Consider the following 15,886-nt stretch of genomic DNA (forward strand, 5'->3'; position numbering starts at 1 on the left):
GCAGCATGAGAACAAGAGAGTGGGACCTGACGCCGTCAGGAACTGCAGGACGGCGGCGACGCTGCTGGGGGAGGAGGAGATCCTGACATGGCAAGAATAAAGTACTGTTTTTAAAAAAAAAAAAAAAAAAAAAACGACTGGAGACAGAATTACGGATGAGTCTCCGGCGTCGTTAAGTCAAAATCTGGGTACGTCGTACCCTGGGGACTACCTGTACATTTATAAAAACTCAAACCTTTTTTTTTTTGTTTGTTTGTTTTTGAATCAACTCTCAGTGTTTCTCCATTGGTAAAATCTTTGACAAAACTTTTACATTTTCGGTTTTTTTATTTTAAATATTTTTTAAAATACATTTCATTATAGTGTATTGGATTTTTTAAAAATCATAATACAACTAGAATATGCAATTTCTGGAGAAATCTACCTTAGTGGTTATTCTTTTTGACAGAAAATAACTTAAATTGCTCCAAAATTAAAAGGAAATGACCCTAAATGTACAGAAAGTGACATGGAAATGCTGCAAAATCATCAGAAATTGACCTGTAAGTACTCCAAAACTAATAGAAAGTGACACTTAATCAACAGGAGGTGACCAATGAACAGGGAGTGACCTGGAAATGCCCTAAATCAAAAGGGTAATAACCAAAATGTAGAGGGAGTGATCCCGGATTGCCCCAAAATATACCAGAAGTGACCCATAATAGCAGGAATTGTAAGTACCTTAAGAATGCTGGGAATAGTCATCTTTCAGTGCCTATGACGGCAGTAGACTTCTAATTCATTTTAAAAGTTTTTTGGTTGTCTTGTGCCGCCAATGTGGTAACAAGGAAAATGCAAAAAAAAAAAAATCCTCCTTATTGTCAAGAATAGTGCAAAATCAAATTTACCCCATAACAACAAATTTCTGGTGACATAAATCACTGAGTACCGATACTTTTGCAATCAAAGATCGTATCTGGATACAACATTTCAGTGTCGATACTTTCGACAACCAGAAAGAAGGCGACATATAGCGAAAGGCGTGAAAGCTGGTTAGCGTTTGCGAGGAACGTCGGCACCGAGAGCTGCGGGTTGGCCAGTGAGCCGCATGTGCATGAGAAGCGGCGGCCGGGCACAGCGGGGCGCCGGGGGGAGCCCCGGCCCGAGGAGAATGAGCCGTGTGAGAGAGCCGAGACCTGGCAGCGCCGCCGCCTGTGTGGCACCTCATCTGCATGCAGCGTGGCAACCCCCCACGCCACGGGGGTGCGGACGGCCGCCATAATCCTCCCAGTCTGCTCGCCGTTCTCCTGCCGATCCTTCTCCTTGTCCTTTTCTTGGCTCGCGTTCGTCTTTATGTCATTTGTAAAAATGTTGACTCTTTTATTTATTATTTCAAATGGAAAAAAATGAGCCCAGTAGATTATCGGTTACTGGCTATAAATTTTGGGTCATTTTCGGTTCATTTCCTTGTTAACTCATTAGTTGCCATTGGGGGCGCAAGATGTAAGATGCACAATATAAATGAATTGGACATCCATCGTTGTTAATGGCAGGGTATGAGTTAATTTTGGGTCGCTTCCTTATTAATTTTAGGGTACTTACAGGCCATTTTCTGTATATTTTTGGAGTTCCGGATTTACTTCCTGTTGAATTTAGGACATTTCTGGGTCACTTCCTGGTCATTGGTCACCTGCTGTTGATTTCAGGTCAGTTCTTGCTGGTTTTGTGGGACTTTCTGATGACTTTGGGACATTCCTGTGTCACATCCTGTACATTTTATGTAATTTCCTGTCAATTTACAGACAATTTGAGAGTTTTTTTTTAGTGCTGCAATGATTAATAGATTAACTTGTGTAATTCGAATAGAATGGTGTGTTTTGAAAGTGTTTGCATTTAGTTTTATTAATTTGGGTGGATAAAATGCCCTCTAGTGGCGACAGTGAATATGACGTAACTCATTTCGCATGACTGAATCCAGCCGCTCCCTGTTAAGACCAACATAAGCTAAGTTTTTGTTTGCGGTAATGTTTTTTTAATGCATTCGTAATTTAGTTCATAGGTATATTTGGCTGTTTTTTGTGGGAATATGTATTTGAACCATTTGTTAAGAGCATTGTTTAAAAGAAAAAGTTGGCATTTTATTGCATTTAAGCTAGCGGACTTTTGCTATGTAAGTTAGCCAATTGTTCTTTTGTTGTACTTCGATCCCCATTTATTTTTTATACCGCTTGAGGCTCAGCTCAGGTATTGGAAATTTTTATGTTCCTTATCCGATTACTCGATTATTCGAACTAACTAGTTCATCTATTAATCAGCTACTAAAAAATCGATAGCTGCAGCTCGTTTTTTTTTTTTTTTTCTAATGTAGATTTTTTTTTTCCTAGTTGAATTTCTCCAGAAATTACCTTTTCTAGTGGTATTATTTTTATTTAAAATCATTTTCAATTACTGTATAATTAAATAAATATTTTTTAAGGAAAAAAACAAAACAAAAAACAGCTAAATTATTATCATAAGTATTGTGCAACTCCTGATAATGTAACTGGTCGCTGGCTTGGCTATCCTTGATAGCGATAGAAGTTAAATCCCTCTGCAGTGGGAGGACCATAAAACTAAAACGTTCACTACCAATCCTCCCAGTTCAAATTAAACATCCATAATGAGTTTGAGACCACGTTCCAGGGCCGCAAGCTGCTAATCATCGGCACCAGCAGTCGCAAAGATGTCCTCCAGGAAATGGAGATGCTCAACGCTTTCAGCACTACCATCCACGTTCCCAACATCTCCAGCGGCGAGCAGCTAATCGAGGCCTTGGAGGTAGCATGCGCGCACATCAGAATATGGCCAGATAAGATGCTAAATGTTGCGATGTTGTTCCTCTAAAGCTGCTGGAAAGTAACAAGCGGCTGGAAAGCTTCCAGGAGAAAGAGAGGGCGGCCATCGCCAACGCCGTCAAAGGCCAGAAGCTCTGGATCGGCATTAAGAAGTTAATAATGCTCATTGAAATGGCTGCACAGGTATGAAAGAATTAGTTAGATTTTTCTACATTTTAAATTTAGTCAGTTATTAGTACTTTTATACATTTAAAAAAAAAAAAAATTTTTTTTTTTTTTGCTCGACGATGCCAGACAAAAATCAAATTTTGCGTATATTGTCACAATATATAAATTTATCATCAAATAGTTTTTGTTCCGAAAAGTTTATTTATAAATGCCTTTATCTATTTAAATGATCGTACATTTTTGTTGCGTCAATGAGAATATACAAAATACATATAGTATACACTTCACCCAACATACTTGCAGATCGAGAGCTTTTTGTTAATTTAATTTTTAATTAGGGCTGTCAAACGATTAAAATTTTTTAATCGAGTTAATTACAGCTTAAAAATTAATTAATCGTAATTAATCGCAATTCTATACCATCTATAAAATATGCCATATTTTTCTGTAAATTATATATATGTTCTGTAAAATAGTTGGAATGGAAAGATAAGACACAAGATGGATATATACATTCAACATACGGTACATAAGGACTGTATTTGTTATAACAATAAATCAACAAGATGGCATTAACATTCTTAACATTCTGTTAAAGCGATCCATGGATAGAAAGACTTGTAGTTCTTAAAAGATAAATGTTAGTACAAGTTATAGAAATTTTATATCAAAACCCCTCTTCATGTTTTCGTTTTAATAAAATTTGTAAAATTTTCAATCAAAATATAAACTAGTTGCCCGCCATTGTTGATGTCAATAATTACTTACACAGTGCTCATGGGTGCTGAAGCCTATAAAATCAGTCGCACCCAAGCGCCAGCAGAGGGTGGCAAAACTCCATAAAACACAATTAACAAGTGGGCATTTCACTCTACTGTCATTTAAATCTGTCTGAGCGGGACATGTGCGTTAATTGCGTCAAATATTTTAACGTGATTAATTTAAAAAATTAATTACCGCCCGTTAACGCGATAATTTTGACAGCCCTATTTTTAATACATGAATTTAGAAATGTTTTTTTTTTTTTTTAATCATTGGATGTCATTGACGGCTATGGACGTCCAATCCATTTGGCCTAGGAGCCTCTCCAAGTCAATGGCATTGAAAGATGATCACGATGAGTCCTGTTTTTTGGATTGTATTGTTGGTGAAGTGCATTGTGGGAACTGAATTTCACGTGGATTTTGGAGAGAAAAAAACAAGGAGAAATATTTTAATGTAATTTATTTTACATATTTAATTACATAGTAATAAAATAGTAATAACACCTGACTATAAAAAAACAACCATTTCAAATAGTTGTACATTTATGAACGAGGTGCATAGACTTTTCACATACATTCGGCTCATGAGTAATAAATCCAAATCGATAAATAACCATCGCGATTAAGTTGAGCACCTCCCGTCGTCCTCCACATCTGGTCGCCAGAGCGTCCCCGCCGCCCCTCGCAAACCGCAATGTGTCGAAACCGATGAAAAAAATACGTGCGGCTTTGCCGGATGATTTGTTGTAAACGCGTCTTGGTCAGCGCTTCCACTTCCAGCACGCTCCGACTTGACGTCGCACGTCCGTCCAAGCGGCTTTTACGTGTCCTGACTCGCGGGGACGCTTCCCGAAAGTGTCCTGCGGCGTCCTATGGGTCCAACCCACATGTGCATTTAATTCAGGAAAATGCAACCCCTTCCCAGAGGTGTTTGTCATACGGCCCACAGGGGCTTGCGGTTTGGCCTTCCATTTGGATTCTGATAAAAATTTTTTGAAACATTTTTTCATGAAATATTCAAATTTGGTTTCCCTCCAAGGATTTACAAGCGTTGACGCTCTTAAATTGCGGTTCGCTTACTGCAGTCCCTAAGGTTGTAATTATCGTTTACTTCTGGTTTTATTACCTTTGGATCAATTATTATTATTATTTTTTTTTAATATTAAAAGAATAATTATTGTTTTTTTGTTTGTTTGTTTTTTTACTACGTTTATAACCTACGGACAAATTCATTTTTATTTTTTGTTTCATTTTATTTTGGCAGGCACCAATACTTCTGACTTTATTACCTTCAGACCAGGCCTTTTAATTGATAGATGATTATATATTTTTGATTTTGTCTATTTTTTTTTTGGGGGGGGGGGGAGGAAGCCAATATATCTGGCTTTTAGCCATTTCAAATCAACCAATTTTTTTTTTTTTAATATTTAAAAAATATTTTCAGAAAAATTGTCTTTATTCAAATAATGTACTTTTTTTAATTTCAAAATGGAGTTTTTTGATGACTTGGATATTGTGTAACTGCTGCGGGCATGTCGTGCGACCACGCCCCAACATTTTCATTCCCTGGTTGTCACGGCAACTTCCTCTCGCATTTTTGGGATGGACAAGCACCTCCTAGTCGCTGAGGATCTCTCGTGGAGGTAAGACACTCACGTTTTCGTCTGTGTCTTTCATAGATGGACGGACACTACAGAGTTAGCAAGTTTTTGAGTCTGCTGCGAGAAGAGAGAGCGTAAGTGGGTCGGTTCGAAGACTTCGGGGGCCTGAAGCACTAAAGCAGACGATTTCATGTTAAAGCTGACTAGTTTAATAATAAACTCATCGGTTGCCATTGACAACGTCCTTTTAAAATGCAGTACATGTTAACGATGGACTGTGTAGTAGTTTAGCTGGAATTGACGGCACTAGGTGTGCAATCCATTTTGGGCGTCTACTAGTGATAAACTCATTTAAATTCACAGCAGAACGTTGAAAACAGTCATATGATTAGATTTCTAGCACCGTCAATGGCACTGTAAAAGTTATAAATGACAAAATAAACTTTTTAAACATTCCGATTAAAGCAACTAGATTTTATGCAAGTATGGATTAATTAAGAAGTGTAGGCACGCACATTGACGAGCTAGTTTTAAATGGAACGCAATTTTTTTAGATGAGGGTGTCATTTATTTTCATGTAGGCATGTGTCGGTTACCGGTTTCAAGGTTTATCATGGTATGAAAACGTCATGGTTTCAAAACCACTAAAATTTTCCGGCCTACCATAGTACGGTATTAGCTATTTTTTAATGTCCCAAAAATACAGTGAGAAATCCGTGGCTTGGCGCGGCAGTGCTCACCCCTCCCCTCCGTTTGTTGCTCTGTCCTGTGTATGTTGGTGACACTGAAAATGAGCTTTTTCCCCCCCTCAAAAAAAGACAAAGTCGCTAGTATGGGAGTACTTTGGCTACCGAAAGAAACAGACAGCCGCGGCTTAGAGGAGGAAGGACAGCAGGACCTCCAGCATGATTTCACATTTACGTGACCATCATCTGTCATTTGATATAAGATTTAAGGGAAGTAAACGCTCTCATTAACGTTTCTTATCAGCTACGAGAGTTAACTCCAGCGTGTTTAGTGTGTCTAGCGATGGCAAAACAAATACTATAACATGAGCTTGTTAACAAGGCTGATTCTGTAAGTGTTGATGTCATGAGCAGCTAAAAAAAAAAGTCAGCAAACCACATGGACAGCTTAGCTTACTGTCTAGCTAGGACTTAGCTCCAACGTCTTGGCGAGGACAGTACAATGATAATACATGTTTTTTGGATAGTTTTTTAAAAAATCATTTAGAGGGTGTTTTTAGGTATTTAAAAGGTAAATTCCGAATTGCGTAGAAATCATGGTTACATCGCCAGCGCAGGAACGGAACAAGTTCGTAAACCGGGGACTACCTGTATATACAGTGGGGTAAATAAGTATTTAGTCAACCACTAATTGTGCAAGTTCTCCCACTTGAAAATATTAGAGAGGCCTGTAATTGTCAACATGGGTAAACCTCAACCATGAGAGGCAGAATGTGGAAAAATAACAGAAAATCACATTGTTTGATTTTGAAAGAATTTATTTGCAAATCATGGTGGAAAATAAGTATTTGGTCAATACCAAAAGTTCATCTCAATACTTTGTTTATTTGTTTGTTAGTCCTCTTCTGGATCATCCAAATTCTCTCTAGCGAACCGCAGACGGGCCTGGGCATGTACTTTCTTCAGCATGGGGACACGTCTGGCAGTGCAGGATTTGAGTCCCTGGCGGCGCATTGTGTTACTGATAGTAGCCTTTGTTACTGTGGTCCCAGCTCTCTGTAGGTCATTCACTAGGTGCCCCCGTGTGGTTCTGGGATTTTTGCTCACCGTTCTTGTTATCATTTTGACGCCACAGGGTGAGGAGGGAGTTGAAAGTCCGTGTTGCCCAACGACAGCCCCAAAACATCACTGCTCTAGAGGAGATCTGCATGGAGGAATGGGTCAAAATACCAGCAACAGTGTGTGAAAAGCTTGTGAAGAGTTACAGAAAACGTTTGGCCTCAGTTATTGCCAGGCCATTTGGGGGCCCTAAGCAAAAAAATGCAAAGGGGCCCATATTTTTGGCCCATCATTTCGTCACAGTGTACTGTGAAACCCATACATGCAATCCAACCCATACATCCATATTTTGTATATTAATCAGATTTTGTTGCACTGCATACTTCAAACTTCTCACCCCAAATGATTGTCAGTACTTACAGTAGATAGCGCCAAACCTTTTTCTAAAAGAGTAAAGAAAGAAGTTAAGGAAGAACTTTTATTTTTTTAAGCTTGTAATCAAGTATCAAAACTCACAAAAGTCAAATAAAGCAAACTGCAGTAAACAAAATAGAATATAAATTAAACAATTGCCAGATTGGGTGCCCCCTAGTGGTCAGGGGCCCTAAGCAGCTGCATACTCTGCGTATAGGCTGGGCCGACCCTGGTTATTGCCAACACAGGGTACATAACAAAGTATTGAGATGAACTTTTGGTATTGACCAAATATTTATTTTCCACCATGATTTGGAAATAAATTCTTTAAAAATCAAGCAATATGATTTTCTGTTTTTTTTCCCCACATTCTGTCTCTCATGGTTGAGGTTTACCCACGTTGACAATTACAGGCCTCTCTAATGTTTTCAAGTGGGAGAACTTGCACAATTAGTGGTTGACTAAATACTTATTTGCCCCACTGCATTTGCCAGTTTGAGATTACATACATTGAGAAAAGTAGCCCTCATTCACTTCGATCATGGTGACATAAACTAACTTGGACCTTCTATCGCGGCTCTTTTAATCGTCATTACTAAATGTTGGCATTATTACACTGAAAACATCTTGCATAAAAATTATTAATTAATATTTTGATCTAGTTGCAGTACTATTTTTGGCCATCAATCCTATATTGAGCACCTTTAATAGTGGCACATAAACTGTTTTACTTTATACATTTGAGTATAAATTATTTTGCCTTCAATTGTACTGAACCTGCTTTGTGTTTCTGACCCCTGACCACAAATTCATGCATGTTTAACCATGTTCTCAACGTGACAGCCATGTTTTTGCCATTTCACCTCTAGATTTGACTCATACGTGGCTATGTAAAGGACGGCAGCCATAAAAAGAAGCGGTAAGAAGACAAAAAACCTGCTGGGGTTTTGTGCAAGATCTGTGTATATTGTAATAGTTGCTGATCAGTGATGTCATTTTTATATGTAAAAAAAAAAAAAAAACATTTGTACACCTGATCATTCCGCTCACCTCAATGTCTTATGTTATTTACTCACATTTTTTGTTTTATGAATAAATTAATTGTGTGACTAAAAAGTCCAATCAGCACTTTTACTTCTCTTCACTTTACTTCGTTTTTTTTTTTTTTTTTTTTTTACTTGCTATTTGAGCTAAGCACATTTTTCCCATTTTGTCAGTGTGATGCATTTGAGAAAACAAAAACCAGACAAGACGGTGTTGTTCAAATATATAATCTTGGTTCAGTCATACAGATATATACATTGTACAATAAATAATATTTATAAAAACATAACATTTACGATTATAAAATCAAAAGGGAATTATTCACTTTTTTTTTTTAAAGAACATTTGTACAAAACTTTGGATATAGCGGGTGGGGGGACGAGGGGGGCGGGAACAGGAAGTCTTTGTGTGGTGGTTTGTGGTTTCAGAGTAAATTATGTGCCTTGACGCGATAAAATTTGGGGTTACTTGAAAGTACAATTTGATCTCGTTCAGCTCATTCGGAAGTGCTTCATTTGTGCTAAAATTAAAAATAATCTGGATGTAGAATTTTTGGTCTTTTAAATTGACCAAATTTAGCACCGTTTTTGTTGTTGTTGTTATTTTATTTTATTTTTTTTAAATTAAAACATGGTATTCATTAAATCTCTTGACAAATATGTGCAATACATTTATTTTAAATGGTATTGAAGGTTACTCTGCCTCTGTATTTTCATGCAATGACATTGACGGCTATAGAAGTCCAATCCAGTTCAAATGGATTGGAAGTCTATCGACATTAATGGCAGCCAATTAGTTAAGTTTGAAAAACTAAAATAATAATAATGATGGTCCACAAATGTGGAAAATAATATAGTACCTTATGAGGGTGAAAATCTTGAATGAACTGTCACCTTAGATATGTTCACTTGACGGTTTTCATCCTACAGTGGTATTAAAAAGTATCTGAACCTTTTGGAATTTCTCACGTTACTACATAAAATCACCTTCAAATGCGATCTTATCGTTGTCAAAATCACACAGATGAAAATACAGTGTCTGCTTCAACTAAAACCACCCAAACATTTATAGGTTTTTATAGTTTAATGAGGATAGCATCCAAACAATGACAGAAGGTGAAAAATTAAGTAAACCCTCTGCCTATGGAGATTTAAAGAGCAACTGAAACCAATTTTTACCAAACATTTTAAGTCAGGCGTGGGCCCAATCACGGATGAGTGGTTTAAACCTGCCCTGCCCACTATAAAACACACAACTGGTAAGAAATGTCTTGATGAGAAGCATTGTCTGATGTGCATCATGGCTCGGTCAAAAGAGCTGTCTGAAGACCTGCGATCAAGGATTTTTGATTTGATACAAAACCATCTCTGAGTCTGGGTGTTCATCAATCGACAGTCAGAGAAGTTGTCTACAAATGGAGAGAGTTTGGCACTGTTGCGCCTTTCCCAAGTAGTGTCCGTCCACCAAAAACGACGCCAAGAGTTCAGCGCAGAATACTCATAGAGGTAAAAAAGAACCTTATTGGGTCTGCTAAAGACTTGCAGAAATCACTGGCACAGTCCAATATCTCTGTGCACGCATAAACTATTTTCCCATTGGCAGTGTATCAAATACTTGTTCTCCCCACTGTATATGTAAAACTATGGCCAAGTATAGTGTTCATGGGAGGACTCCGCAGAGGAAGCCACTGCTCGTTCGCAAAAAGGCACTTGGACACTACACTGAAGTTTTGGCAAAATATTTTGTGGACTGATGAAACCAAAGTTGAATTGTTTGGGAGTAACACACAATGTCATGTGTGGAGGAAAAATGGAACTGCTCACCAACATCAACACCTCATCCCCACCATGAAGCATGGTGAAGGGAGCATCATAATTTGGGGCTGTTTTCCTGCCTCAGGGCCTGGACAACTTGCAATCATTACTGGAAGAATGAATTCAAACGTTTATCAGGATGTTTTGCAGGAAAAGCTGAGGCTGTCTCTCAGACAGTTGTAGCTAAAAAGAGGATAGATGCTGCAACAAGACAATGATCCAAGATACAGAAGTAAATCAACTTCAGAATGGTTCCAGATGAACAAAATACATGTTCTGGAGTGGCCAAGTCAAAGTCCAGACATGAACCCCATTGAGATGCTGTGGCATGACCTAAAGACAGCGATTCATGTCAGACATCCCAGGAATCTGACAGAACTACAGCAGTTTTGTTGAGAAGAATGGGCCAAGATTAGTCCTGATCGATGTGCCAGACTGATCTGCAGCTACAGGAAGTGTCTGGTTGAAGTTGCTACTAAAGGAGGGAGGGGCACAAAATATTAAATGTGATAGTTCACTAACTTATTTTCCCCCTTCTGTCATTGCTTGCATACTATCCTCATTAGAATATGAAAACCTATAAATGTTTAGGTGGTTTTAGTTAAAGCAGACAGTTTTTTCATCTGTGGGATTTTGACAGATCAGCTCACATTTGATGGTGATTTTATTAGTGCTGCAACGATTAATCGATTAACTCGAGTATTCGATTAGAAAAAAATATTCGAATAAAATTTTGTTGCTTCGAGTATTCGTTAAAATGGCGTTGTAATGGTTAATTTTGAAAGTGTTTGCATGTAGTTTTATTGATTAGGGTGGATACTCTGCCCGCTGGTCTGCCTCTTTTCACATGGCTGAATCCAAGCTAAGCTAAGCTAAGTTCTTGTTTGAGCTGATGTTTTTTAATGCATTCATAATTTAGTTTATAGGTATATTTAGCCATATTTTGCGGGAATATGTGTCTGAACCATTTGCTAAGAGGATTGTAAAAAAAAAAAAAAAAAAAAAAATAGCATTTTATAGCATCTAAGCTAGCGGACTTTTTCTATGCAAGTTAACCAATTGTTCTTTTGTTGTACATAGATCCTCATTTTAAAAAAATACCGTTTGAGGCTCAGCTCAGGTATTTTAATTTTTCATGTTCCTTATCCGATTACTTGATTATTCGAACTAACTAGTGTATCGATTAATCGACTACTAAAATATTCGACAACTGCAGCCCTAGATTTTATGCAGAAATGTGAGAAATCCCAAAAGGTTCAGATACTTTTTCATACCACTGTAAAGTTGTTTCAGCAACTAAATTGTAAAATTGTATCTAAAATGAAATATTGAAATTTCTATTGATTAATTTTTGAATTTGTACAAATTGTATTAAAATGTTGAAAATACTTGAACCGTAGCAGACTTTGTGATATCAGCAAACAGTATCGTTGCGAAATTGCTGATTTGCACCACTATGTCATCATCTCATTTTTTTTTTTTAAGAGTTGGATCAATAGCGGCATTTTTTAATTTGTGATTTAGCAATGAGTGACAACCTCGCCTATGAACACCCGCGAGCATTTTTCTGCTGCAACGTTTAACACTCAGCGTGCTGAAGCTTGACTTCATTGTGCCACTTCTGGCATCTTAGCAAAAAAAGAAAAATCTTTCCCGATCATTTCCAGAATGAAGCTGAGCTCGTTCGGATAAAATGTGGTGTTGTGGAATGAGCTTGCCTGTTCGCACACATGCCCCCTCCCGCATACCTGCAATCCCGGCCGAATGCTGACACGTCAGCAATGCGGGGGCTGTAAAAAAATCGGGCCGCGCCAGCGTCGCTCGTCCGTTCAGTAGTTTGGAAGACCCGCAATTTTGTTCAGTAGTTAACACATAAAGGCCTTTCGCTTCCCCAGGCCGCCCGCTCAAGTCAGTTTTTTTTTTTTTCTTTAAGAGGTTGATTTAGTTTTTAAAGTAATCGTCGTTAGAGTGCTTACAAAAAAGTGAGGTGTTAAGAATGAATTTTAAATGCTGTCCAAATTTTGTTCGTGAGCTTCTCTAAAATTTTTAATGCACGCCTTGCTTTTCAACATTTCAGTATTTCGGCTCAAATTGGTCTTCCCACAGTTCCTGCTTTAATTAGCACTGCTTTTGAGTAGAGATTATGATGATTATGATATACCGTAATTATCCCACTATGAGGCGCACCTGACTATAAGCCGCCACCCACCAAATTTGACACGAAAACGATATTTGTTCATAAATAAGTCGCACTGGACTATAAGCCGCAGCTGTCCTCACTGTATTAGAGATAAAAGATATTAACCGGTAACACTTTATATGACAGCGAAATCATACAACTGTCATTAGACCAAATGAACCACCATGAAGCTTTGAACCAAATTGGCTGCAAAGTTTCATTTGGCCAACACTGCTCCCTTGGGGGAGACAGACAACCCCTGCTGTCAACACTGTTGTTGTCCAACATGCCTCCCAGCATGCATTGCAGCGCTACAGATGTACAGTGGGGAGAACAAGTATTTGATACACTGCCGATTTTGCTGGTTTTCCCACTTGCAAAGCATGTAGAGGTCTGTAATTTGTATCATAAGTTCTCTTCAACTGTGAGGGACGGAATCTAATACAAAAAAAAAAAACTGAAAATCACGTATGATTTTTAAATAATAAATTTGCATTTAATTGCATGAAATAAGTATTTGATACATCACAAAAATCGAACTTAATATTTGGTACAGAAACCTTTGTTTGCTATTACAGATACCAAACGTTTCCTGTAGTCCTTGACAAGGTTTGCACACACTGCAGCAGGGATTTTGGCCCTCTCCTTCATGCAGATCTTCTCCAGAGCCTTCAGGTTTTGGGGCTGCTGCCGGGCAACACAGACTTTCAGCTCCCTCCGTAGATTTTCTGTCGGGTTCAGATCTGGTGACTGGCTAGGCCACTCCAGGACCTTAAGATGCTTCTTACGGAGCCACTCTTTTGTTGCCTTGGCTGTGTGCTTTGGGTCGTTGTCATGCTGGAATACCCAGCCACGACCAATCTTCACGGCTCTCACTGAAGGAAGGAGGTTGTCAGCCAAGATCTGGCTATACATAGCCCCATCCATCCTCCCCTCAATACGGTGCAGTCGTCCTGTACCCTTGGAAGAGAATCAGCCCCAAAAAAAATGTTTCCTCCTCCATGTTTCACGGTTGGGATGGTGTTCTTGGGGTTGTACTCATCCTTCTTTTTCCTCCAAACACGACGAGCCGAGTTTAGACCAAAAAGTACCATTTTGGTCTCATCCGACCACGTGACCTTCTCCCATTGCTCCTCTGGATCATCCAGATGGTCAGTGGCAAACTTCAGACGCGTCTGGACATGCACTGGCTTCAGCAGCGGGACCTTGCGTGCGCTGTAAGATTTTAATCCATGACGGCGTAATGTGTTTCCGATGGTTTTCTTTGAGACTGTGGTTCCAGCTCTCTTCAGGTCATTGACCAGGTCCTGCCGTGTAGTTCTGGGCTGATCCCTCACCTTCCTCATGATCAGTGATGGCCCACGAGGTGAGATCTTGCATGGAGCCCCAAAACGAGGCAGATTGACCGTCAACTTGAACTTCTTCCATTTTCTAATAATCGCTCCAACAGTTGTTACCTTTTCACCAAGCTGCTTGCTTATTTTCCTGTAGCCCATCCCAACCTTGTGCAGGTCTATTATTTCATCCCTGATGTCCTTACACAGCTCTTTGGTCTTGGCCATTGTGGAGAGGTTGGAGTTTGTTTGTTTGAGCATGTGAACAGGTGTCTTTTATACAGGTAACAAGTTCAAACAGGTGCAGTTACTTCCGGTAATGAGTGGAGAACAGGAGGGGTTCTTAAAAAAGAACTAAGAGCCGAAATATTTAGTAGTTGGTAATGTATCAAATACTTATTTCATGCAGTTAAATACAAATTTATTATTTAAAAATTATGATTTTCTGGATTTTTGTATTAGATTCCGTCCCTCACAGTTGAAGAGAACTTATGATACAAATTACAGACCTCTACATGGATTGCAAGTGGGAAAACCAGCAAAATCGTCAGTGTATCAAATACTTGTTCTCCCCACTGTAAATAACAATCAAATTTCATGTGTTTCATGTTCTGTGCTGATTATTTTTTCATATTGTTCCAGTTGTTTCAGTAACTGTCATTAAACAATCACAATTATGACATGACACTGTAATGAGAATTAATGAATGCTTATAACAGCAAATGATCTCACTTTTGAATGGCTGTAAAAGATCCGAGCTGGACATAAATGGAGGTAATGACATAATTTGCCGGATGACACTTAATGACATTTGTCATAAGAATTCAGTCATGCCCAAGATGGTGCCGTGTCATAATTATGACGGTTTTATGACGCCACTGTAAAATAAAGTGTTACATTGTAACCCAAATAAATCAACAAATAAGCCGCATTGTACTATTAGCCAGAGGACTCAAAATGAAGGAAAAAAGTAGCGGCTTATAGTCTGAAAAAAGTCAATAAAACGGATGTTTTACAAGTTAAGGCGCCTTAAACGACAAAAAAAACCCTCTGTGGTTGAAACCAGGGGTGTCAAACTCAACTTTGTCATGGGCCTCGTCGTAGTTAGGGTTTCCTTGGGGGAGGGGGGTATTATCCCACAATTAATCGACTAATTGATAGGGTTGGGCATCGAGCATCGATGGGAACCGGTTCTAACAGTCCGATGCTCCTGGAATCGTTCGAAATTTTAAATTTCGATTCGTCGTTTCGATGCTCTGAAGTGGACAAAAAAAAATGCTCGAATTCAGAAACTGATTTTTATATACAAATTAGCCCTGTGAGAAATTCATTTAATCTAAAAAAATCATCAAGAAGTTAAGACTTTAATATAAACTATGAATTTTTTTTTTACCCTGCCTCTTAAAAGAATCTGAATCGAGAATCGTTCAGAACCGGAATCGTAACGTGGAATTGGAACCGGAATCTTTCAATTTCAAACGATGCCCAACCCTACGTATTGACATCTAATAGATTATCAAATGAATTGACAACTATTTTGATATTTAACGAATTGGAGATATTGTTCAACCTCTTGATACTAAATCGTTCCCATTTTTCATTTTTATTTCCATTTTCAAATAAAAAAACGTAATATTCATATTTTAAATTTAAAATGTTTGTTTTAAAGCAACACTATGTAACTTTTCAGTTTTGGTAAATTTTAGCGACGTAGATGAATAAAAGCGGTAGTGTTTTGCCTTAAGCAAGACTGTTTCTCATGAGAACCATCGCACAGTGTTGTAAAATCATGCTCTACGGGTCGCTTGCAGATGGATTAAATGACATTTCTCTTTCCAGTGGCTGTGTGAAGGATGGAATCCAGTTTTGGCTAAACAATAGCAAATGACAATATTGACAATAAGAAAGGTTTGATTTTGTAGCGTATTCCCCCACCTGAATGCCGGAAAGCAGTCAACACATTTGTAGTTTTTTTGGTGTGGCAGTGTTCCTGCCACCCTTCTCAAAGTT

General features: G+C 38.4%; 1 protein-coding gene across 1 annotated transcript in view; it reads left to right on the plus strand.

The window, feature by feature from the left end:
- The window catches only part of LOC130909587 (vesicle-fusing ATPase-like), a 36,278-nt gene extending 27,653 nt beyond the window's left edge, over nucleotides 1–8,625 (plus strand). The window contains exons 18-21 of the mRNA XM_057826259.1: nucleotides 2,662–2,796; nucleotides 2,865–2,996; nucleotides 5,425–5,480; nucleotides 8,375–8,625. Of these exons, the coding sequence (XP_057682242.1) occupies nucleotides 2,662–2,796; nucleotides 2,865–2,996; nucleotides 5,425–5,480; nucleotides 8,375–8,399 (348 nt within the window). The 3' untranslated portion in view covers nucleotides 8,400–8,625. The remainder of the gene's footprint in view (nucleotides 1–2,661; nucleotides 2,797–2,864; nucleotides 2,997–5,424; nucleotides 5,481–8,374) is intronic.
- The last annotated feature ends 7,261 nt before the right edge of the window (nucleotides 8,626–15,886 follow it).

This window comes from Corythoichthys intestinalis, chromosome 21 (assembly GCF_030265065.1).
Source record: "Corythoichthys intestinalis isolate RoL2023-P3 chromosome 21, ASM3026506v1, whole genome shotgun sequence".
In the NCBI taxonomy this organism is placed as follows: Eukaryota; Metazoa; Chordata; class Actinopteri; order Syngnathiformes; family Syngnathidae; genus Corythoichthys; species Corythoichthys intestinalis.